We start from the raw sequence: 25,906 nt of genomic DNA on the forward strand, positions 1-25,906 counted from the left end.
ACTATGGAAAATAGTATGGAGGTTCCTCAAAAAATTAAAAATAGAAATACCATATGATCCAACAATGCCTCTTCTGGGTACTTATCCAAAGAAAATGAAAACACTAACTCAAAGATATATGCACTTCCATGTTAATTGCAGCATTTTTACAATAGTCAAGATGATGTAGAAACAACCTAAGTGTCCATTGATGGATGAATGGATAAAGAAAATGTGCTGTGAATGTGTGTGTGTGTGTGTGTATATATATATGCATATACATACACATAGAGGCAGTGACAGTAGAATATTATTCAGCCATCAAAAGAAGGAAATCTTGCCATTTGCAACAACATGGATGGACCTTGAGGGCATTATGCTAAATGAAGTAAGTCAGAGGAACACCAATATTGTATGATCTCACTTATATATGGAATTTTTAAAAAAGAACAAAAAACAAACAAGCAAACAAACCAAGTTCATAGATACACAGAACAGATTGGTGGTTGCCAGGAGGATGGGAGGGGCAGTGGGTGAAATGGGTGAAGGTGGTCAAAAGATACAAACTTCCATTATAAAATAAATAAGTCATGGGTATGCACTGTACAGCATGGTGACTATAGTTAATAATACTGTATTGTATATTTGAAAGTTGCTGAGAGTAGATCTTAAAAGTTCTCAAGAAAAAAAATTATAACTATATATGTTGACAGATGCTAACCAGAGTTACTGAGATAATCATTTTGTTATATATAAAAATATTGAATCATTATGTTGTATACCTGAAAGTAATATAATATCAAGTATATCTCAATAAAAATATTACTAACTTGTGTGTACATTTTATTTGGATTTTATATGTTTGGTAATAAGAAAATATGCTTATAAAATTAAATTAAAAACAGTATCAATGGTATTTATGTAAAAAAATGCAAAGGAACCTTCTTAAAGATGATACACCAAAATGTACAATAATCAGTTAATGGTGGGATTAAAGAATATTTTAATTTCCATATTTTGGTCTTCTGTGTATTCTATTTTTCCTATAATGGATGTGCATTGCCTGTGTGATAAAGACTAAACAAACAGTGGCTTAACCAAAGGAAACGGGAGCTGGGGCTGCTTGGATATCTAATGATGGATCTCAAAAATTGATGCCAGGTGACCAGTGCTAAGGAAGGACTGGGAAGTGAGGAGAGCCAACGGATGCAGTGGGAATTCTCTCCCACCCCCAGGGTAGACATCCTGGTTGGGGGGGGGGTGCCTTGGGCCTCTAGGGACCCTCTGTGCTGCTCTGAGCAGAGCCTTGCCACCTGCAGGCACACACACGACCTCCTCTAGGATCCTGGGTCCTCTTTGCCCACAGTTCACATGGGAGGAAGAACAGGCATGCATTTCAGGTATGTGATCGCAGAAAGGAGGTCCTGGCCCCAGCTGCAAAGGCAGCACAATGCAGATGCACCCAGTAGCAGAACAGAGGCTTTTGCTCAAAAACGTTAAGGGGTACCATAGGACAGAAAGAATGCAGTATGCACATGTGGGTGCTGAAGGCCCTGCTCCCTCCCCCTGTTTGGGGAGAGCAGAACCACTGTCCAGGTGGGTAAGACTACCCCCCATATACACACACCAAGTCCAGCTGAGGTACCCTTGGCCCTACCCTTTCATGGGGTCCCAGGAAGTGGGTTTTAAGCACCCTAACAAGGCCTGTGCCCCGTCCAGGGATCAGGGCATGCAAACCTAGCAGTAGGTCTGCAACCAGTGGTCAATACTTATACCATGATATAGATTCACTGTGAGTAAACCAAGTTGGGGAGGTTGGGCAACTGGCCCCAGACCACATTTTCAATGCTTCCAGATGATAGGAGGCATAACCAGAATCTCAGCTCCAGGAGCACAATAACCCACCATGAAGACATGGAATGCTCCTTGGAGCAAAGTAATGAGGTCCAGGTGGCCTGGGCACACCCACCTCTGGCACCCACCTGTACACTGTCTCTAAAACTGGGCACTTGGCTCCAACAGCTAGCTCACACCACTGGAGGGGGAGAATTCTTGAACTTGGGCCAGCTATGTACATTAGTGCCTGCCCAGCTGCTTAGCCTGGTCCACCAACTACCAACTCCATGGGCCAAACCCCAGAATTCTCTCAGAGGAGAGCAGGCCACACCCCTGTGGCCCCATACTCTCTCTACCTTTCACTTCTTACTCTGAACCAGTTGCAACTTCTCTGATAGATCATGTTTTCATACTGACACTTCAGTATTGCCTTTCCTTTTAATAGCCTTTCCCCATACCAAATTCCAAATCTCGAAATCCGGTTGCCCCTGAAATCTATTTTAAATGCTTCTTTATTTAGGTACCCTCCCCTGATCCTGGGATGGAGGGAAAACAGGGCACAGACAAGATGATATATTATAACATCACAAGAAATGGGAGCAGTGTCCAGACAATGAAATAAAAGAACAAGAGTACCCTAATTCCTTTATAATTGTGGATTCAGATCTTTCACCAAGACAAGTGTTGAAAGTTCCTGCCCTTAACAGCAAAAAATATAGTAAGCTATGTGGGCCCCCAAGATATACTCCATTTTGCCAAATACCCTAGGGTTAGTTCAGAGTCAGGGTGCCTCCTTCCTTAGGACCCTGTAACTGGTCAGTCTCTAAATAGGACCCAAGACTACAAAACAAATCTCTAGGTTCCAATGATCAATCCAAGGATTAAGCTATTGAGAGGACCTGGCAAGGTTTGCCAGACAGACTTGTTTTTGAGATGGGCGACTCACTTAAAAAAATAATTTCATGGCTCATCCTTGGACCTCCTGGCTCTGTACCTGGACTCTCCTGGGTTATTAATTTGTCACTTCAGCATTGGCAGAGTTGAGCAAATGTCTTCATGAAACCTTTAGGATCAATGTTCAGTTCTCCCACCATCATGGCTTCCCTCTGCCTTCTCTTCTACCACAGTCCAGCCATAATGTCCTTGACCTTCTAACCCACTTAGACAGCAGGGCATCATAGTTAAAAGCATTGGCTTGGGAGCCAATCTATCTTGAGTTCAGATCTGGGCTCTGATATTATATAATGTAACATGGGGCAAATAACTGAACATTTCTATGTCTCAATTTCCTTATGATAATTGTACCTACATCACAAGACTATTTTGAGGATTATATGTTTTTATAAGCACAGGTATAAGACGGGTATATGGTTCAAGTTACAAAATGCTTATTAAATAAAATAAATAAATACCTGTACTAGACCGGATTATCTCTGTCCCAACAACATGGCCCAGCAGGTCATACTGATTCAGGCGGGAGCCATCCTGTGCTACTTCCACAGATTTGTTCTTCCCAAGAGTCCAAGAATAAACCACTTCAGCTGTTGTATAGGCATCTAAGGCAGAAAAGGACCAAGAAGAAGTTGAAGAGAAAAGAAAATAATTATCCTTAATACTGAACTTGCACGAGATTGAAATACAGCTTCCCTCCCAAAAGAGTTCTGGGTATGTGTTCTGTCTTCAACTGTAGTATATTTATCCATCCATCTAGTAAACACTCACTGAATAACTTCTGTAGTTTATGCTGGATACACAGGAGTGAACACAAAGTGGTCTCTTCTTTCAATGACTCACAGTCTTCTGGACTGACAATAAATTGTTAGACTTTTCCTTCTCTTGGAGGGTAGACAATAGAGACAAAGGGAGGAATAGAGAAAATATTATCTAATGCAGATGTCACAAATTCAAATGCCTATAGGAGTGGTATCTTAAATAAGTAAATCAGGCTAGTTGTAAAAAAAAAACCTCAAAAATAAAACAATTTTAATTATTATGGGGTGAGCATATGAGATAAGGTAAAAATCATTGTAGAGATATTCTAAGTTAAAAACATAAAAGCCTCAAATTAAAAATAGCAATAATTAATTATTACAATTTCCTTTTAAAAAGTATTTCCACTTTGATTTGCAAAACAGAAACTTGCCTCCTTTACTTCTGCACCAAGTTATTAACGTCAGGTTTTGTATTTGGAATTCCCATGTTGAGTACAGAATTTAAGTATGGATTAGTTTTAATAGGGGTGTGGGTAAGAGAAATGGTGAGAGAATAAGGAATGATGTTATTTAGTTTGTCAGTATCTTAAAGGAAGAGAGTTGCTTTCTTTCCAGACATGGATTTACTCTTTGTACAGTGGGTTTTATGTTGGGGTGAGCACCTTGCCCTAACTCAGGCACCTAGGTTCATAAAGAGAAGCTGAACAGAATACTGTTCACCCATTTCACCCAACTTTTGAGCTGTTGTTCAACTCAGTAGGAGGTCTCCAGCTCGTGGTGGCAGCTGCTGTCTCTATAATATGCTCTATTAAAGCCTTTTACCACAAAGCAAATAATTCCTAGTGAATCTACCAGTGAACAAACATAAATTTTGTGTCTTTACAAAACTTTGCAACTCTGGATATACATTTCATTAAGTCTGACATTAATACTTGCATGTACTAATTGTGGTCTGCTTATATTATACTACTTAGGACTTTTCTCAATATACACAAATAAACCATTTTTGGATTTTCTTGTAATGGACAACCGCCAAAAATTTCTTCATTTACATCAAAATTCTCATTGAAATCATGAAAAAATATATATAACTACAATATTTTTTATATCTGTGCTCTCATAAGCTATAAAAAGATGCCACAAGAAATCCAGCTTTCCATATAATATGCCCTATATATGGCCTCAGTCATTTATTCACCACAGATAAAAATACTTTAGTTTGGGGCACCTGGGTGGCTCAGTTGGTGAAGTGTTTGACTTTGGCTCAGGTCATGATCCCAGGGTCCTGGGATTGAGCCCTGCACCGGGCTCCCTGCTCTACGAGGAGCCTGCTTCTCCCTCTCCCACTCCCCCTGCTTGTGCTCTCTCTCTCTCTTTCTGTCAAATAAGTAAATAAAATCTTTAAAAAAATACATGTAGTTCAGCATATAATTTATTCTGCAATGGACAATTTTTGTAAATTTGGCATCTATAAAATATTTTGGTACCTGGAAAGGTTTGTTGCTTAATATATAATTTCATTTCCCAGCAGCAACACTTAGTGTATTCATTTAAACACAAAACCTGTTGAACTTTCAGTCTGTGTTTTAAAGCTAATTAAGACTTTCATTGTACATCTTTTTTATATATCAATTATAGTTCTTTATAACAAATTGCATAATGTTAATACCTGAAGTTTTATTTCTTCAACAAAGGTGTACTTTGTATGCATAATAAAGATGTAGAAATAGTCTTAATTTCTATAAGGAAATGTAAACTCCCCTGGTTTTGAAACCAGTCCTTTCAGTCTTTTTTATTTTTGTTAAGTTTTGATAACAAGTAACTCTGTCACTTTCCTCTTAATTCCACTAGGAGCTCTTAATTCTATATGTAAAACAAAGGTGCAAGTGAGTTGATTAATGGCAACTGACATTGGACCCTTTTTCAGGGAGAGGGTAGAAAGTAATGGAAATTTGGAGGAATGGTCAAGCATTTACAAGGACAACCACTACTCAGCTGATTGTGGCCATGTGAGAATTTGAGACCAATGTTCTCATATCTTCTTATTTCATAAAATAATAAATCTGGAGTTTTATGTGACATCTCCCAAATTTCAAATCTTTGCAAATAATTTTAAAAGTTATAAACACTGTATGGATCAAACAAATCACATTTGCAAACCACCAATTTGCAACTTCTGGTCTAGAGATCTTCTATAGATGGCTATGCTTTTTGTGATTCAACCTTGGAAATAAAGGATCCTCTGCTTCCTATGGGATATTTAGGCCTCCCAACCAGAATTGTAGATCTTTATTTTTTTTTTAATTTAGATTCAATTAGCCAACATATAGTACATCAATAGTTTAAGATGTAGTGTTCAATAATTCATCAGTTGCATATAACACACAGTGCTCAGCACCACATGTGCCCTCCTTAATGCCCATCACCTGGTTACCCCATCCCTCCATCCCCCCTCTCTTCTGTAACCCTCAGTTTGTTTCCCAGAGTCCAGAGTCTCTCATGGTTTGTCTCCCTCTCTGATTTCTTCCTCTTCAGTTTCCCCTCCCTTCCCCTGTGGTCCTCTGCACTATTTCTTATGTTCCACATATGAGTGAAACCCTATGATAATTGTCTTTCTCTGATTGATTTATTTCACTCAGCAGTGTCCCACATGTTTCTTACTCTTTTCTGTATTTTTGTCTCTCTGTGCTTCAGTTTTGTTATTTTCTGTTTCCCTATATTTTAAGTTCTCTAATCCCATATTCTACTTGTTAAATCTATCCATTGGAGGGAGTCCAAGATGGCAGAGGAGTAGGAGACCTTAGTTTCATCTGGTCCCAGGAATTCAGCTAGATAGCTATCAAATCATTCTGAACACCTGTGAACTCAACCAGAGATCTGAGAAAAGAATAGCTGCAACTCTACAAATAGAAAAGCAACCACTTTCTGCAAGGTAGGAGGTGCAGAGAAGTGAATTCAAGGTGATATATGGGAAGATAAACCACTGGGGGAGGGAGCCTCCATCAGCCAGCTACCGGCAAGTGATATAGCAGTGGAGCACAAAATCAGAACTTTTAGAAGTCTGCTCCAGTGAGGGACATCACTCAGGTGACTAAGCAGGGGTGGAACCCTAGGTGGGACAGTGTCGTCTCAGGATCCTCGGGGTCACAGGAAGACTGGGGATGGCTGAATGCACCAGAGTTCCCAGGCATTGGAGCTGGGAAGCCAGCTCCAGGGCTGGAGATTGAGAGGTCGCCATTTTCATTCTCATCTTCTAAAGCAGCAAGGAAAGCCTTCAGGGAACAAAAGCCACATAGAGCAAACCAGAGGAGAATACTTAGCCTGGCCCCCTGGCAAGGGTGGTGCAATTCCACCCGGGGCAAATACACTTGAGAATCAAAGCAACAGGCCCCTCCCACAGAAGATCAGCAAGAACATCCAGCCAAGACCCAAGTTTACCAATCAATGAGAACTGCAAAACTCCAGAGCTAGGGGAACACAGCACATAGAACTCATGGCTTTTTCCCCATGATTCTTTAGCCTTTCATCTTTAATTTTTTCTTTTTTTTTTTTTTTAAAGATTTTATTTATTTATTTGACAGAGAGAGACACAGCGAGAGAGGGAACACAAGCAGGGGGAGTGGGAGAGGGAGAAGCAGGCCTCCCACAGAGCAGGGAGCCTGATGCGGGACTTGATCCCAGGACGCTGGGATCATGACCTGAGCTGAAGGCAGACACTTAACGACTGAGCCACCCAGGCGCCCCCATCTTTAATTTTTTCTTAATTATTTTCTCTTTTCTTTTGCAACCAATTTCTCATTTTAACAACTCTTTCTTTAATCTTTTTTAATTTTCATTTTTACAGTTATATTCTATTCCTTCATTGTATTTTTATATAGATAGATAGATAGATAGAGATAGATAGATAAATAAATAGATAGATAGATGATAGATAGATATATTCTTTCTTTACAATTTTTGGATGCAGTTTCTTCTAACAGACCAAAATACAGCCAAAATCTAGTGTATGGCTCTGTTCTATTCACCTGTCTGATCATATTCTCTTTTTCCTTCCTTTTTTTTTGTTGTTGTTGTTGTTTTGTTAGTCTTTTTTAAAATTCATCTTTACAGTTATATTCTATCCTTTCATTGTATTTAATTTTATTTTTATACATATATAAGTTTTTCTTCCTTTACAATTTTGGGATGTAGTTTTCTTTTTTTTGGGTGGGGGGAGGATCTAGTTTTCTAACAAACAGACCAAAATACACACAGGATCCAGTGTATTGCTCTATTCTGTTCACCTGTCTGCTTTTTTTTTTTCCTTTAAAAAGAATTTTTTTTTGTTTTGTTTCCCATATCTTCTGATTTGTTTAGTGTATATTTCTCTGGGGTCATTGTTGCTATTTTAGTATTTTATTCTCTCGTTCATCTATTCTTCTCTAGACAGAATGACAAGAAGGAAAAACTCACCACAAAAAAGAGAACAAGAGGCAGTACTGACTGCCAGGGACCTAATCAGTATGGACATAAGTAAGATGTTGGAAACAGAGTTCAGAATAATGATTATAAAGATACTAGATAGACCTGAAAAAGGCATAGAAGACACTAGAGAATCCCTTTCTGGAGAAATAAAAGAACTAAAATCTAACCATGCTGAAATCAAATAGGCTATTAATGAGATGCAATTAAAAATGGAGTCTCTAACTCCTAGGATAAATGAGGCAGAAGAGAGAATTGGTGATAGAGAAGACAAATGATGGAGAATAAGAAGCTGAGAAAAAGAGAGATAAACAACTACTGGATCATGAGGAGAGAATTCGAGAGATAAGTGACACCATAAAGTGAAACAATATTAGAATACTTGGTATCCCAGAAGAAGAGGAAAGGGGGGTGTGCACAAGATATATTGGAGCAAATTATAGTGGAGAACTTCCCTAATCTAGGGAAAAGAACAGGCATCCAAGTCCAGCAGGCAGAGAGAACACCCCTCAAAAATCAATAAAAATAGATTAACACCCTAACAAATAATAGTGAAACTTGCAAATCTCAGAGACAAAAAGAAAACCCTGAAAGCAGCTTGGGACAAGAGGTCTGTAACCTACAAGGGTAGAAACATTAGATTGGCAGTAGACTGATCCACAGAGACCTGGCAGGCCAGAAAGAACTAGCATGATATATTCATGGAGCTAAATGAGAAAAATATTCAGCCAAGAATACTTTATCCAGCTAGGATGTCATTCAAAATAGAGGAGTGATAAAAAGCTTCCAGGACAAAGAGAAACTAAAAGAATTTGTGAACACCAAACCAGCCCTACAAGAAATATTAAAAGGGATATTTTAAGCAAAGAGAGAGCCCAAAAGTAACATAGAACAGAAAGGAAGAGACAATATACAGAAGCAGTGACTTTACAGATGATACAATGGCACTAAATTCATATATTTCAATAGTTACTCTGAGTGTAAATGGACTAAATGCCCCAATCAAGACACAGGGTATCAGATTGGATAAAAAAGCAAGACCCATCAATATACTGTCTGCAAGAGACTCATTTTAGACCCAAACACACCCCCAGATTGAAAGTGAGGGTGTGGAAAACCATTTACCATGCTAATGGACATCAAAAGAAAGCTGGGATGGCAATCCTTATAGCAGACAAATTAGATTTTAAACCAGAGACTGTAATAAGAGAAGAGGAAGGACACTATATCATAATTAAAGGGTCTATACAACAAGAGGATCTAACAACTGTAAATATTTATGCCCCTAACATGGGAGCAGCAAATTATATAAGCCAATTAATAACAAAATTAAAGAAACACATTGATCCTAATACAATAATAGTAGGGTACTTTAACACCCCACTCACTGCACAGATCATCTAAGCAGAAGATCAACAAGGAAACAAGGTTTTTGAATGACACACTGAACCAGATGGACTTCACAGATATATTCAAAACACTCCATCCTAAAGCAAAAGAATGAACATTCTTCTCAAATGCACACGGAACATTCTCCAGATTACATCACATAGTGGGTCACAAATCAGGACTCTATCAGTACCAAAGAATTGGGATCATTCCCTGCATATATTTAGACCAGAATGCTTTGAAACAGGAACTTAATCACAAGAGGAAATTTGGAAAGAACTCAAATACATGGAGGCTAAAGAGCATCCTACTAAAGAATGAATGGGTCAACCAGGAAATTAAAGAAAGAATTAAAAAAAAATCATGGAAACAAAAGAAAATGAAAACACTATTGTTCAAAACCTTTGGGATGCAGCAAAGGCAGCCCTAAGAGGGAAGTATATAGTAATACAAGTCTTTCTCAAGAAACAAGAAGAGTCTCAAATACACAACCTAACTTTAAACCTAAAGGAGCTGAAGAAAGAACAACCAATAAAGTCTAAATCCAGCAGAAGAAGAGAAATAATAAAGATTAGAGAAGAAAACAATGAAATTGAAACCAAAAGACAGAACAGATCAATGAAACTAGGAGCTTGTTCTTAGAAAGAATTAGTAAGATTGATAAACCCCTAGCCACAGGTACCAAAAAGAAAAAGAGAAAGGACCCAAAAATATAAAATCATTAATGTAAGAGGAGAGATCACAACCAACACCAAAGAAATACAAACAATTAAAGAACATATTATGAGCAACTATATGCCAACAAATTAGGCAATTGGAAGAAATAGATGCATTCCTAGAGATGTATAAACTAGCAAAACTGAAACAGGAAGAAATAGAAAACCTGAACAGACCCATAAACAGAAAAGAAATTGAAGCAGTCATCAAAAATCTCCCAACAAACAAGAGTCCAGGGCATGATGGCTTCCCAGGGGAATTCTACCAAACATTTAAAGAAGAATTAATATCTATTCTTCTGAAGCTGTTTCAAAAAATGGAAATGGAAGGAAAACTTCCAAACTCTTTCTATGAGGCCAGCATTACCTTGATCCCAAAACCAGGCAAAGACCCCACCCAAAAGGAAAATTACAGACCAATATCCCTGATGAACGTGGATGCCAAAATTCTTACCAAAATACTAGCCAATAGGGTCCAACAGTACATTAAAATGATTATTCACCATGACCAAGTGGGATTTATTCCTGGGATGTAAGCATGGTCCAACATCCACAAATCAATGTGATACACTACATAAATAAAAGAAAGGACAAGAACCATATGATCCTCTCAGTAGATGCAGAAAAAGCATTTGACAGAGTACAGCATCCTTCCTCGATTAAAACTCTTCACAGTGAAGGGATAGAGGGAATATACCTCTATATCATAAAAACCATATTGGAAAAGCCCACAACAAATATTATTCTCAATGGGGAGAAACTGAGAGCTTTTCCCCTAAGGTCGGGAATACAGCAGGGATGTCCACTATCACCACTGCTGTTCAACATAGTACTAGACGTCCTAGCCTCAGCAATCAGACAACAGAAAGAAATAAAAGGCATTCAAATTGGCAAAGAAGACATCAAACTCTCACTCTTCACAGAGGACATGATACTTTATGTGGAACACCCAACATACTCTACCCCAAAATTCGTAGAACTCATACAAGAATTCAGCAACTTGGCAAGATATAAAATCAATGTACAGAAATCAATTGCATTTCTATACACTAATAATGTGACTGATGAAAGAGAAATTAAGGAATCAATCCCATTTACAATTGAATCAAAACCCATAAGATACCTAGGAATAAACCTAACCAAAGAGGCAAAGGATCTGTACTCAGAAAACTATAGAACATTTATGAAAGAAATTGAGGAAGACACAAAGAAATGGAAAAAAGTTCCATGCTCAAGGGTTGGAAGAACAAATATTGTTAAAATTTCTATGACACCTAGAGCTATCTACACATTCAATGCAATCCCTATCAAAATACCATCATCATTTTCCACAGAGCTGGAACAAATAATCCTAAAATTTGTATGTAATCAGAAAAGACCCTGAATAGCCAAAGGAATGTTGAAAAAGAAAACCAAAGCTGGTGGCATCAGAATTCCAGACTTGACGCTCTATTACAAAGCTGTAATCATCAAGACAGTATGTTACTGGCACAAAAAAAGACACACAGATCAATGGAACAGAATAGAGAACCCGGAAATGGATACTTAACTGTATGGTCAACTAATCTTCGACAAAGCAGGGAAGAATATCCAATGGAAAAAAGACAGTCTCTTCAATAACGGTGTTGGGAAAATTGGACAGTCACATGCAGAAGAATGAAACTGGACCATTTCCTTACACCATACACAAAAATAGACTCAAAATGAATGAAAGATCTAAATGTGAGGCAGGAATCCATTAAAATCCTAGAGAAGAACACAGGCAGCAGTCTCTATGATCTCAGCCACAGCAACTTCCTGCTAGACATGTCTCCAAAGACAAAGGAAACAAAGGCAAAAATGAACTATTGGGACTTCATGAAGATAAAAAGCTTTTGCACAACAAAGGAAACAGTCAACAAAACCAAAATACAACTGACAGAATGGAGGAAGATATTTGCAAATGACATATCAGATAAAGGGCTAGTATCCAAAATCTATAAAGAATTTATCAAACTCAAAACCTAAAGAATAATCCAATCAAGAAATGGGCAGAAGACATGAACAGATATTTCTCCAAAGAAGACATACAAATGGCCAAAAAACACATGAAAAAAATGCTCCACATCACTTGCCATCTGGGAAATACAAATCAAAACCACAATGAAATACCACCTCACACCAGTCAGAATGGCTAAAATTAACAACTCGAGAAACAACAGTTGTTGGCAAGGATGCAGAGAAAGGGAAACCTTCTTATACTGTTGGTAGGAATGCAAACTGGTGCGGCCACTCTGGAAAACAGTATGGAGGTTGCTCAAGAAGTTAAAAATAGAGCTACCCTGTGACCTAGCAATTGCACTACTAGGTATTTATCCAAAGGATACAAACATAGTGATTTGAAGGGACACATGCCCCCCAATGTTTATAGCAGCAATGTCCACAATAGACAAAATTTGGAAAGAGCTCAGGTGTCTGTCAACAGATGAATGGATAAAGAAGAAGTGGTATACCCAAAGATACAAATGTAGTGATCCAAAGGGGTATGTGCACCCTGATGTTTATATCAGCAATGTCCACAATAGCCAAACTATAGAAAGGGCCAAGATGTCCATCAACAGATGAATGGATAAAGAAGAGGTGGTATATATATACAATGGAATATTATGCAGCCATCAAAAAAATGAAATCTTGCCATTTGCAACAATGTGGATGGAACTAGAGGGTATTATGCTGAGTGAAATAAGTCAATCAGAGAAAGACATGTATCATATGATCTCACTGATATGGGGAATTCTTAATCTCAGGAAACAAACTGAGGGTTGCTGGAGTGCTGGGGGATGGGAGGGATGGGGGGGCTGGGTGATAGACACTGGGGAGGGTATGTGCTATGGTGAGTGCTGTGAATTGTGTAAGACTGTTGAATCACAGTCCTGTACCTCTGAAACAAATAATATATTATATGTTAAAAAAAAAAAAAAAGAAGAAGATAGTAGGAAAGGAAAAATGAAGGGGGGGAAATCAGAGGGGGAGACGAACCATGAGAGACTATAGACCCTGAGAAACAAACTGAGGGTTCTAGAGGGGAGGGGGGTGGGGGGATGGGCTAGCCTGGTGATGGGTATTAAAGAGGGCATGTATTGAATAGAGCACTGGGTGTTATACACAAACAATGAATCATGAACACTACATCAAAAACTAATGATGTAATGTATGGTGATTAACATAACATAATAAAATTAAAAAAAAAGAAATGGTATAGATATATACAATGGCATATTACTCAGCCATCAAAAGAATGAAATCTTGCCATTTGCAATGACGTGGATGGAACTAGAGGTTATTATGCTAAGTGAAATAAGTCAATCAGAGAAAGACAATTATCATATGATCACATTCATATGTGGAATTTAAGAAACAAAACAGAGGATCACAGGAGAAGAGAGGAAAAAATAAAACAAGATGAAGCCAGAGAGGGAGACAAACCATAAGAGACTAAATTATAGGAAACAAACATGGTTGCTGGAGGGGAGGGAGGTGGGAGGGATGGGTTGATAGATATTAAGGAGGGCATGTGATGTAATGAGCACTGGGCATTTTATAAGACTGGTGAATTACTGACCTCTACCTGTGAAACCAATAATACATTATATGTTAATTAATTGAATTTGAATTAAAAAATGGAAAAAAATCTATCCATTGAATTCTGAATTTTGGATGTGTATTTTTCCATAAGTAATTCCTATTTGTTTTTCTTTATAGATTCCAATTTTCTGTTGAAATTCTTTTTTATCTCTTTTATCTCTTTGATTCATCTTTTCTTTTTTTTCTTGAACATATTAACCATAGTTTTTAAAAGCCCTTATCTACAAACTCTGATATCTGAATCACCTGTTAATCTATTTCTGTATTCCATTTCTTTTTGTTTTAAAATCTTGGTTTTAGGTCATATGGTCCTGTGTGTTGTTATGCTTAATGATTTTTTTATTGAATTGCAGACTTTGTATAATAATCTGTAGAACTTTTTAGATGATGTTGACTTCCACCAGAAAGGCCTCATTCTTTCCTTTGCTAAACAGAGTGTGGGAGAATTATTACTTTAATCCCATAAGGGACTGCATTGAATTCTAGTTTTGGTTAAACTTGGTATGTCTCTGCTGCTCCCTTGTAACTAGGACATAGCTTCTCTAGAGATTTAAACTGAGTGTGTGGCATACCTTCTTTTTTATACCATTGGTAGGCTGTAGAAAAGCCAGTTTTACTTTTCAGAGGTTTTTATATTCTTTTTTAGCCTTATGATTTGTGCATATTCAAAATTTAGCAATTGTATTGAGAAGGATATTAGCCAAGAGTTTGAGACCTTCTAGAGCTCTACTTTTATCACTTTAGCTCTGTGTGACCATGAAAACTATTGCTTTTTCCCCCCCTATCATCTAGCAGCAGCCCTATGCTTAGGGCAAAACTTGAATTTTAAGCTGCAATCAATGGCCAGAATTCTCAAATACCACAACGAATAAGAAGATGCCGGTCACAAATTCATCTATGAGAAGTTCTACCCTTTCTCCAGAATTTTTGTCTTTCAATCTTCATTGCTTCTACAGTTCTAGGTTTTCTAATTGTTCATGAGGGGAGCACTGTTCACCCACAGATAGTCTTTCTCACTATTTTTGCTCCTACCACTGTAATCTGAGCCATTATCATTTCTCATCTGAACTATTGCAATACACTTTTAACTGACCTTCCTTCTTCTGTTCTTCCCATATTTATTTTTTTTTGTAGTTTTTAATTTTATTATGTTATGCTAGTCACCATACAATACATCATTTGTTTTTGATGTGGTGATCCACGATCCATTGTTTTCGAATAACACCCAGTGCTCCATGTAGTACGTGCCCTCCTTAATACCCATCACTGGGCTAATCAATCTCCCCTCCCCCCTCCCCTCTAAAACCCTGTTTGTTTCTCAGGTCCATAGTCTCTCATGGTTCATCTCTCCCTCCAATTCCCCCCGCCCATTTTTCCCTTCCTTCTCCAAATGTCCTCCATGTTATTCCTTATGTTCCACAAATAAGTGAAACCATATGATAATTGACTTTCTCTGCTTGACTTATTTCACTTAGCATAATCTCCTACAGTCCCATCCATGTTGATGTAAAAGTTGGGTATTCATCTTTTCTGATGGCTGAGGAATATTCCATTGTATATATGGACCACATCTTCTTTATCCATTTATCTGTTGAAGGGCATCTCGGCTCTTTCCACATTTTGGCTATTGCGGACATTGCTGCTGTGAACATTGGGGTGCATATGGCCCTTCTTTTCACTACATCTGTGTCTTTGGAGTAAATATCCAGTAGTGCAATTGCTGGGTCATAGGGTAGCTCTATTTTTAAATTTTTGAGGAAACTCCACACTGTTTTCCAAAGTGGCTGTACCAACTTGCATTCCCACCGACAGCGTAAGAGGGTTCCCCTTTCTCCACAACCTCTCCAACATTTGTTGTTTTTTCCCTGTCCATTTTTGCCATTCTAACTGGTGTAAGGTGGTATCTCAGTGTGGTTTTGATTTGGATTTCCCTGATGGCTAATGATGATGAACATTTTTTCATGTGTCTGTTAGCCATTTGTATGTCTTCTTCAGAGAAGTGTCTTTTCATATCTTCTGCCCACTTTTTGACTTGATTATTTGTTTTTTGGGTGTTGAGTTTGAGAAGTTCTTTATAGATCTTGGATACCAGCCCTTTATCTGTAGTGCCATTTGCAAATATCCTCTCCCATTCTGTGGGTTGCCTCTTTGTTTTGTTGACTGTTTCCTTTGCTGTGCAGAAGCTTTTTATCATAATGAAGTCCCAAAGGTTCATTTTTGCTTTTGTTTCACTAGCTTTTGGAGATGTATCTTGAAAGAAGTTGCTGTGGCCGATGTAAAAGACGTTATGGCCTATGTTCTCCTCTAGGATTTTGATGGATTCCTGTCTCATATTGAGGTCTTTCACCCATTTTGAGTTTATCTTTGTGTATGCTATTAGAGAATGGTGGAGTTTCATTCTTCTGCATGTGGCTGTCCAATTTCCCCAGCATCATTTATTGAAGAGAATGTCTTTTTTCCATTGCATGTTTCTTCCTGCTTTGTCAAAGATTATTTGACCATAGAGTTGAGGGTCCATATCTGGGTTCTCCATTCTGTTCCCCTGGTCTATATGTCTGTTTTTGTGGCAGTACCATGCTGTCTTGGCTTTGTAATATAGCTTGAAATCGGGCAACGTGATGCCCCCAGCTTTCTTTTTCAACATTTCCTTGGCGATTTGAGGTCTTTTCTGATTCAATACAAATTTTAAGATTGTTTGTTCCACCACTTTGAAAAATGTCATCGGAATTTTGATAGGGATGGCATTGAAGGTATAGATTGTTCTGGGTAGCATAGACATTTTAACAATGTTTATTCTTCCGATCCATGAGCATGGCATATTTTTCCATCTTTTTGTGTCTTCTTCAATTTCTTTCATGAGTGTTCTGTAGTTCCCAGAGTATAGATCCTTTACCTCTTCGGTTAGGTTTATTCCGAGGTATCTTATGGTTTTTGGTGCTATTGTAAATGGCATCGTTTCTCTAATGTATCTTTCTACAGTTGTGTTGTTAGTGTATAAGAAAGCAACTGATTTCTGTGCATTGATTTTGTATCCTGCCACATTACTGAATTGCTGTATGAGTTCTAGTAATTTGGGGGGGGGGTCTTTTGGGTTTTCCACATAAAGTGTCATGTCATTTGCAAAAAGAGAGAGTTTGACTTCTTTGCCAATTTGAATCCCTTTTATTTCTTTTTTTTGTCTGATTGCTGTTGCTAGGATTTCTAGTACTATGTTGAACAATAGTGGCGAGAGTGGGCATCCTTGATGTGTTCCTGATCTTAAGGGAAACGCTCTCAGCTTTTCCCCATTGAGGATGATATTCGCTGTGGGTTTTTCATAGATGGATTTTATGAAATTGAGGAATGTTCCCTCTAACCCTATACTCTGAAGAGTTTTAATCAGGAAAGGATGTTGTATTTTGTCAAATGCTTTTTCTGCATCAATTGAGAGGACCATATGGTTTTTCTCCCTCCTCTTATTAATCTGTTCTATCATACTGATTTGCGAATGTTGAACCACCCTTGCATCCCAGGGATAAATCCCACTTGGTCATGGTGGATGATCCTTTTAATGTATTGTTGGATCCTATTAGCTAGGATTTTGTTGAGGATTTTGGAATCCATATTCATCAGGAATATCAGTCTGAAATTCTCCTTTTTGATGAGGTCTTTGCCTGGTTTGGGGATTAAGGTAATGCTGGCCTCATAGAATGAGTTTTGAAGTTTTCCTTCTGTTTCTATTTTTTGAAACAGCTTCAGTAGAATAGGTATTATTTCTTCTTTGAATGTTTGGTAGAATACCCCAGGGAATCCATCAGGCCCTGGACTCTTGTTTTTTGGGAGGTTTTTGATCACTGCTTCAATCTCGTTACTGGTTATTGGCCTATTCAGATTGTCAATTTCTTCCTGTTTCAGTCTTGGCAGCTTATAGGTTTCCAGGAAGGCCTCCATTTCATCCAGATTGCTCAGCTTATTGGCATATAGTTATTGATAATAATTTCTAAGAATTGTTTCTATTTCCTTGGTGTTAGTCGTGATCTCTCCCCTTTCATTCATAATTTTATTAATTTGGGTCCTTTCTCTTTTCTTTTGGATAAGTCTGGCCAGTGCTTTATCGATCTTATTAATTCTTTCAAAAAACCAACTTCTGGTTTCGTTGATCTGATCTACTGTGTTTCTGGTTTCTAATTCATTGATCTCTGCTCTAATTTTAATTATTTCTCTTCTAATGCTTGGCTTAGGCATCATTTGTTGCTTTTTCTCTAGTTCTTTAAGGTGTAGAGTTAGTTGGTGAATTCAGGATTTTTCTAGTTTTTTAAGTGAGGCTTGGATGGCTATGTATTTCCCCCTTAGGACCATCTTTGCAGTATCCCCTAAGTTTTGGACCGATGTGTTTTCATTCTCATTGATTTCCATGAATTGTTTAAGTTCTTCTTTGATTTCCTGGTTGACCCAAACATTCTTGAGCAGAGTGGTCTTTAGCTTCCAAGTGTTTGAATTTCTGCCAAATTTTTCTTGTGATTGAGTTCCAGTTTTAAAGCATTGTGGTCTGAGAATATGCAGGAAGTAATCTCAGTCTTTTGGTATCAGTTGAGACCTGATTTGTGACCCAGGATGTAGTCTATTCTGGAGAAAGTTCCATGTGCACTTGAGAAGAATGAGTATTCTGTTGTTTTAGGGTGGAATGTTCTGTATATATCTATGAGGTCCATCTGGTCCAATGTATCATTCAAAGCTCTTGTTTCCTTGTTAATTTTCTGCTGAGATTATATGTCCATTGCTGAGAGTGGAGTATTGAAGTCTCCTACAATTAACGTATTGTTATCAATATGACTCTTTGTTTTGGTTAACAGTTGGCTTATGTAGATGGCTGCTCCCATGTTGGGGACATAGATATTTACAATTGGTAGATCTTCTTGTTGGATAGACCCTTTAAGAATGATATAGTGTCCTTCTGTGTCTCTAATTACAGACTTTAGTTTAAAATCTAATTTGTCTGATATTAGAATTGCTACCCCAGCTTTCTTTTGAGGTCCACTGGCATGGAAGATGGATCTCCATCCCTTCACTTTCAGTCTGGATGTATCTTTAGGTTCAAAATGAGTCTCTTGTAGGCAGCACATGGATGGGTCCTGTCTTTTTATCCAATCTGCAACCCTGTGCTGTTTTATGGGAGCATTTAGGCCATTCACGTTGAGAGTGATTATTGAAAGATATGAATTGTCATCATGTTGCCTGTGAAGATGTTGTTTTTATAGATTGTCCCTGTAAATTTCTGCTGTATATCACTCTTGGGGTCTTTCTCCTTTCATAGAACCCCCCTTCATATTTCTTGCAGGGCCAGCTTAGTGGTCACATATTCTTTCAGTTTCTGCCAGTCGTGGAAGCTCTGCATCTCTCCATCCATTCTAAATGAAAGCCTTGCCGGATAAAGTATTCTTGGCTGCATGTTCTTCTCATTTAGTACCCTGAATATGTCTTGCCAGGTCTCTGTGACGTTATTCTGATGTTCCTCCCTCTGTATGTAAGGAATCTCTTCCCCCTAACTGCCCTTAAGATGGTTTCCTTGGTTCTAAGATTTGCAAGTTGTACTATTACATGCTGGGGTGTTGGCCTGTTTTCCTTGATCTTGGGAGGGGTCCTCTCTGCCTCTAGGATGCGAATGTTTGCTTCATTCCCAGATTAGGGAAATTCTCAGCTATGATTTGCTCAAATACATCTTCTAGTCCTCTCTCTCTCTCCACTCCCTCCAGGATTCCAATTATTCTGACATTGGAGCCCTTCATGGTGTCACTTATTTCTCTGATTCTATTTTCATGGATTCTGAGTTGTTTTTCCCTGGCCTCCTCTTTTCCCTTTTTATCTATTATATTGTCTTCCAGGTCGCTTATTCATTCTTCTGCCTCACTTAGCCTAGCTGTTAGATTATCTAGATTGGATTGGATCTCATTGATAGCATTTTTAAGTTCTGCCAATTCAGCTTTCATTTCTGCCCTTAGAGACTCTATGTTGCCATTAATTGATTTCTCCATTCTAGCTATTGTCTTCACAATTGCTAGCCTGAATTCCATCTCCAACATCTTGATTATATCTGCATCCATTTGTAAATCTGCAGTATAAGTCATAATCTCTGGGTCTTTTCTATTTTGGGGGTTCCTCCTCCTAGTCATTCTGTTGAGGGGTGGTTGAGGGAATGTATAGAGTCAAAATTATTGACCAGAACCCATGCAAGATGTACCTGTTTTCTAGGGACCTTAGGGGTGCTGGCCTCTTGTTTTTCCAGCCTGTCTTCTGGGGGAGGGGCCTGCTGTGCTGTTACTCAGGCAACCCTGTTTGGGCAGAGTTGCCCTGCCCCCCTGTGGCAGGGGATGGGCTCAGTGGGAATCAGTCTGGGGGGCTTTTGTTCTCTGGCAGCTTACCCTGGCGGCTTTCTGTGTCTCTTCCATGAGTCAGAGCAGAAGAGACCATTTCCAACCCTCTGCCTCAGAGCAGAGAGACCGCAGTCTGTTCTTCAGTGAGCTCTCCAGGCCACACTGTCTCCGTTTCTGTCCATGCTGCTATAAACTGCAGTGTCCTGGGTTGTGTGTCCCTCCACAGCGCTCCCAGTCCTGCCTCCAGGTCGGGGCACTTCTCTGCCCTTTGTGCTTCTAAAAATCGCCTGCCTCTCCTAGTTCACGTGCTGGACCCCGCTGCTCTGGGTTTCTGCCCTGCTGCTACTGGTCTGCAAGTCTGTGCCCCATCCCCAGCTAGCGAGGCTTTCACTCACCGGTGGTGTAGGATCCCTAAGGCCAGGCACCCTCCTGCTGCTATTTATCCTTTGATATCTGCCTGTAGAATCACTGCTCCCTGCTTTGTACCTCAAAACCAATTGCCTGTGATATTCTGTTTGTAGAGATCCAGATCTTCTTACATCTCAGGCTGATTTCGTGGGTGCTCAGAGTGGTCTGGTAGATATCCAGCTCAATTCCGGGGACCAGTTGAAATAGGGTCCCCTACTCCTCTGCCATCTTTCCTCTCTCCCCAGATAATGTAATCATTTTGTTCCAAATTTTCCAACCACTCCTCATTTTCTCTCAGTAAAATTCAAAGCCCTTTAATATCCTACAAGACTATAGATGACCTGGCCTCTTCTTTGATCTCATCCTTTCCTAGTGCTTTCTCCTTTACTGTATCCAGCCATTCTGGACACTTTAATCTTCCTTGGAAAAGCCAGACACATTTCTGACTTAGCTTCTTATCCCTGGATGTTCCCTCTACTTGGAGCACAGTTTCCTCTAATATCTGTATTGTTAATGCTTTTACCTCCTTAAAATTTCTGCTCAATTGTCACTTTTTCAAAGAGACCTATGCTGATTACCCTATTTTAAATTTCAATGGCAACACCTATCTTTCACCTAGACAAGACTGATTCCCCTTATTCTGTAGTACTTTTATGTTTTCCCATGGTGATTTTCACTTTATAACATACTTTATACTTTACTTTTTAATCTGTTGTTTATTTTATTTTCCACCATCACGCTCTCCTCTATAACATAAGCTCCACAAAGACATGGTCTTTGTTTTATTCATGGATGTATTTCAAACTCCTTCAATAGAGCCTGGCATATAAGAGACAATTTATAAGTATTTGACAATGATTGAAAAAATATGTCACATGTAATTATTTGGATCTTTTCAAATGCACTACTTGAAAATATAGAGCTAAATTTAATTTAGACACAATCAACACAGACCTTGATATATTGCTCAGATGACTCCCTATATGAAACTTACTCTAAAATTCTTAGAGTTAAAAACTCACTCAAATTCTATTCAATTTTGATTTTTCGAATTTATTTGAAAATGGGCTATGTATCTACTCATTTCTCTTTCAGATTTACAGTTACTGGTAAAGGCAATACTCTGTAAAAATAAGAAAATCTCCAGAGTCTCTTTCTATCTACCATTTACTGTAGAGAATTAGATAGAACTATATGAGATGCAAATAGAATAGGCATTTCAAAAATAAAAACACATTCTCTTTTGGGGATCTTGTCCTTTGGAAGCTGCTACTGTACTCCATATTAGCTCTGTCTTTTTATTCATTCATTCATTCTCAAGTTTTTATTTCAATTCCAATTAGTTAACATACAGTGTAACATTAGTTTCACGTGTTACAATACAGTGATTCATCACTTACATATAACACCCAGTGTTCATCACAGTATATTAGTGCTTACTTGCTATATCTTCTGGACAATTTAGGAAACAGATGTTATTCTTTCAATCTAATGATAGAAATGAGTCTGAAATGGTGAGATAATGTTTTCTTTCTAGAAAGAAATCTATTAAAAGCTAAGTCTCCTCCTTCTGATCACTTAGTATTATTCAACCCCACTCCCCTTCCCCACTCCCATACCACCCTGAATTCAAGGCTTCAGCTTTAGAAACTACTAGGGGGCAGAACAGGAAATACTGTTTCTTTTGGAAGAAGATCAGGTAAACAGAAAGTGAGAAAATACGTACAGCTTCCAAACTTCAGTGGGCAGGCATGCACATCCATAGGAAAATCTTCCAAATGCATGGGGCACTCAGCATGAATTGTTAACCTAAAAGAAAGGAGAACAGAAAATGAGATTAAGCTAAAATGAATGGTGGTAAACACAGCTGAATGTCCATTCACCAGCGATGGGGTGCCCCTAAGAATAATGGGATTTTGTTTATACTGAGATTGAAGTCTTTATGAACACAAGGGATGGATTAAATGAATTAGAGAGCCTCTCAAAGCAGCATTCAGATTTTTAGATCAGATTTGAATTCCACCTTACCACCTTTAGAAAAACAAATATAATTATTTGCCTTAGCTGAGCTCCCTCACCCAGCCCTCCTCCTCAAAGAAGGCTGAAAACACCAGGTCCTGACTCATTCACTCCTGATAGCAGTTTAATTATTTATTAAATAATTCTCAGCAGGCTATCAAGTGAGTTAACCAATTTAAAGACTGCACTGGAAAGGAGAGATGAATATCTTTACCTTGATAATGAACAGGTACAAAAGATGGCTCTGCTGTTCACAGCAACTGTTATAGCTTTGTTGAAGGAGATGACTCTTGGAGAACACATACATACACACACACACACACACACAACTGGCCAGGAAAAAAAATACAAAGGTAATGGAGGACATCAAAAACCTCGGAGGTTAAGTCTAGAGAGCTCATGCTTTCTTTATAGGAACAACATGTAGGAGAGACTGCATGGACTCCTCAATGAAAATCTGAATGGGGTATGATTTGTCATGCCCACATATTCATTTTCCTGCATTAGTCTGCTTAAATAATCTATTCTAAGATTTCCCCTATGATTTCTTTAAAGAATTTTGAGCCTCAACCTCCCTTGGCCTAGATAGTAACCTCCTATGTAGAAATGGGACCTACACAGCAGAAATTCAGAGTTCTTTGGAGCCTAGCTCTGATGAGTTATTTCTAGCTAATCAGTATATCTCCTGGTTATACTAGATTCAATCTATGCCATCCTCTTGGAGTTCTAGGGGGCCAACTGGCCAGCATCTCCAATCCTAGTTAATTGTTAAACCTGGTGAATGTGTAACACTTCACAAATGATCAGAGGAGCAATACTAGATATTGCGCAAAGCAGGCTGATTAAAACAAGCATGCTCAGGTGTGTATTAGCAAGAACTCTAGACTAAATGGCAGAAACCAAGTGTATGCTCTTCAACAAATATGTATCCATCTTATTTTTAGTTCTCCCATCTAAACATTAAGAGGAACTAGATGGCAAGTGTCCTTGCAGATCTAACTAATCCCTTCAATATTTATAAAATTTTCCATGTTGTCTAGGACAAAAGCTTAATTCTCAAGTTAGCCTGCAATATCCCAAAAATCCACCTTTTATTTTTAAGGCATAAAGGGGATTTCATAATTCAAAGAATTTGACACACAAAAAATGTATTTCACTGATAAACCTGTTCCTCGTGTTGGATACTTAAAAGATTCCATGAAGGTTTAATAAAGAAAATTGTGTTCCTTCTTTCCACTTATATTAGTATTTCCAGGATACTGCCTTTTATGAGTAATGCCAAGGGGAAATTACTTTATGTCTACCCGGCAGTCCTGGGGACATGGCAAATAAGACCACAATAAATAGATTATCAAAGCAAGATGCAAAGGGCACTGATTTCTGATTAAGAGTGGAACTGATTTATATAACTTTTCTCTCTTCCTTCCCATATACTTCTTGCCCATCCTACCTAGCCACAGAGTAGAGAGGAGAAAGCAGATGTTGGTGAGGGCAGGGTACTTCACAAGCCAGATTATGCTGTGCTTTCATTCGTTCTTAAACACATCCTACTGCTCTCTGACATCCCATGTCATACTGTCTTCCCTTCTTCCTTTCTTCTTCCTCTTTACCTTGCTTCAAATTTCAAGATCCCTTCAAGCTTTTCTATAGCATAAAGCAGCCTGACTATACCCAGGCTAATATCCTCATCACTACAATCTATGTCATAAATATATCCGTCCCCTCCAAAACTTTCCTTCCACCCTCTTATTATTATTGTTGTTATTGTTTTGTGTGACAAGAACACTTAACATAAGATCTGCCCACTGAGCAAATTTTTAAGTATACCATTGAATATTGTTAATTGAGAAAAGGACCTGAATAGACATTACTCCAAAGAAGGCATACAAATGGACACAGGTATATTAAAAGGTGCTCAACGTCACTAATCATCAGGGAAATACAAATGAAAATCACAATGAGATATTACCTCTTACCTGTTAGATAGGCTATTATCAAAAAGACAAGAGATAACAAGTGTTGATGAGGATGTGGAGAAAAGACAATCTTGTGCACTGTTGGTAGGAATGTAAATTGGTGCAGTAACTCTGGAAAACAGTATAGAGGTTCTTCAAAAAATTAAAAATAGAATTACCATAGGAGCCAGCAATCCTACTTTTGGGAATATATGTCCAAAGTTACTGAAATCAGGATTTCAAAAAGATATCTGCACCCCAAAATTCATTGTAGCATTATCCACAATAGCCAAGACATGGAAGCAATCTAAGTATCCATCAATAGGTGGATAAGAAAATGTATATACATACAATGGAATATTATTCAGCCTTAACAAAAGAAAGAAATCCTGCCATTTTCAACCACATTGATGAACCGATAGGACACTGTGCTAAGTGAAATAAACCAGACAGAGAAAGACAAATACTATATAGGATCTCCCTTATATGTGGGATCTAAAATAGTCAAACTCATAGAAGCAGAGAGTAGAATGGTGGTTGCCAGGGGCTGGTGGGGAGGGAATGGGGAGATATTAGTGAAAAGTACTAAGTTTCAGTTTTGCAAGATGAATAAGTCCTAGAGATCTATTGTACAGCAAATGATCTTTAGTGGGCTTTTCAAGAAAGGTCAGAAACCCCTCAAAATGTGACATTCAGATCATAGGGACTCAGTTCCACTCCATGGTTTGGCCTGCTTTGATCTTTATGCAAAAACGAGACAGGAAGTTAAGAGGCAATCCAGGAAATTCTTTTCTTTGGGGGTAAAAGATACAGATAGAAAGGAAGCCTTTTTTTAGCCCTGCATGTGTGCATACATGGGTGCACAAGCACACACACCCTCCCCTCCATTACTGCTCTCATTTCACTGTGTTTTGCAGCATCCTGGCTCCCTTGTCACCCTACCATTTGCTGCGCAAAAGCTGGTTTCTATTCCACCATAGTAAAAAGTTAGTTTTATTACTACTATGGCCCCCTAACTAGTCTCTGCTGTCACCCTTTCCCCTTATAGTATATTCTCTACACAAGAGCCTTCTAATGCTTCCTCATCTTTTTGTAAAATATTTTATTTATTTGACAGAGAGAGCACACAAGCAGGTGGAGCAGCAGGCAGAGGGAGAAGGAGAAGCAGGCTCTCCACTGAGCAGAGAGCCCAATGTGGGGCTCAATCTCAGGACCCTGGGATCATGACCTGAGCTGAAGGCAGATGCTTAACCGGCTGAGCCACCCAGGTGCCCCTAATGCTTCTTCATCTTATACAGACTAAAGCCAAAATCCTTTCCATGGCTAATAGGGTCTTGTATGACCTTGTTATCTGTTCCTCTCTGGCTTATCTCCTACAATGCCCTCCCTTCTCCACTTTGTTCCAGCCAAACTGGCTTCCTTGCTGCTCTTTCAACATGCCAGGCTCTCTTACAGCA

At 38.6% G+C, this 25,906-nt stretch overlaps 1 protein-coding gene across 1 annotated transcript in view; it reads right to left on the reverse strand.

Moving 5' to 3' along the window:
* GABRA3 (gamma-aminobutyric acid type A receptor subunit alpha3) overlaps positions 1 to 25,906 on the reverse strand; it is a 369,872-nt gene that overhangs the window by 63,964 nt on the left and 280,002 nt on the right. Inside the window, exons 6-7 of the mRNA XM_064574680.1 lie at positions 22,202 to 22,284; positions 3,228 to 3,371 (exon numbers count right to left, since the gene is read on the reverse strand). Coding sequence (XP_064430750.1) covers positions 3,228 to 3,371; positions 22,202 to 22,284 — 227 coding nt within the window. The remainder of the gene's footprint in view (positions 1 to 3,227; positions 3,372 to 22,201; positions 22,285 to 25,906) is intronic.

The sequence above is a fragment of the Mirounga angustirostris genome, unplaced genomic scaffold (assembly GCF_029215605.1).
Source record: "Mirounga angustirostris isolate CCGP_5_RB_7025 unplaced genomic scaffold, mMirAng1.0.hap1 SCAF_11, whole genome shotgun sequence".
NCBI classification, from domain to species: Eukaryota; Metazoa; Chordata; class Mammalia; order Carnivora; family Phocidae; genus Mirounga; species Mirounga angustirostris.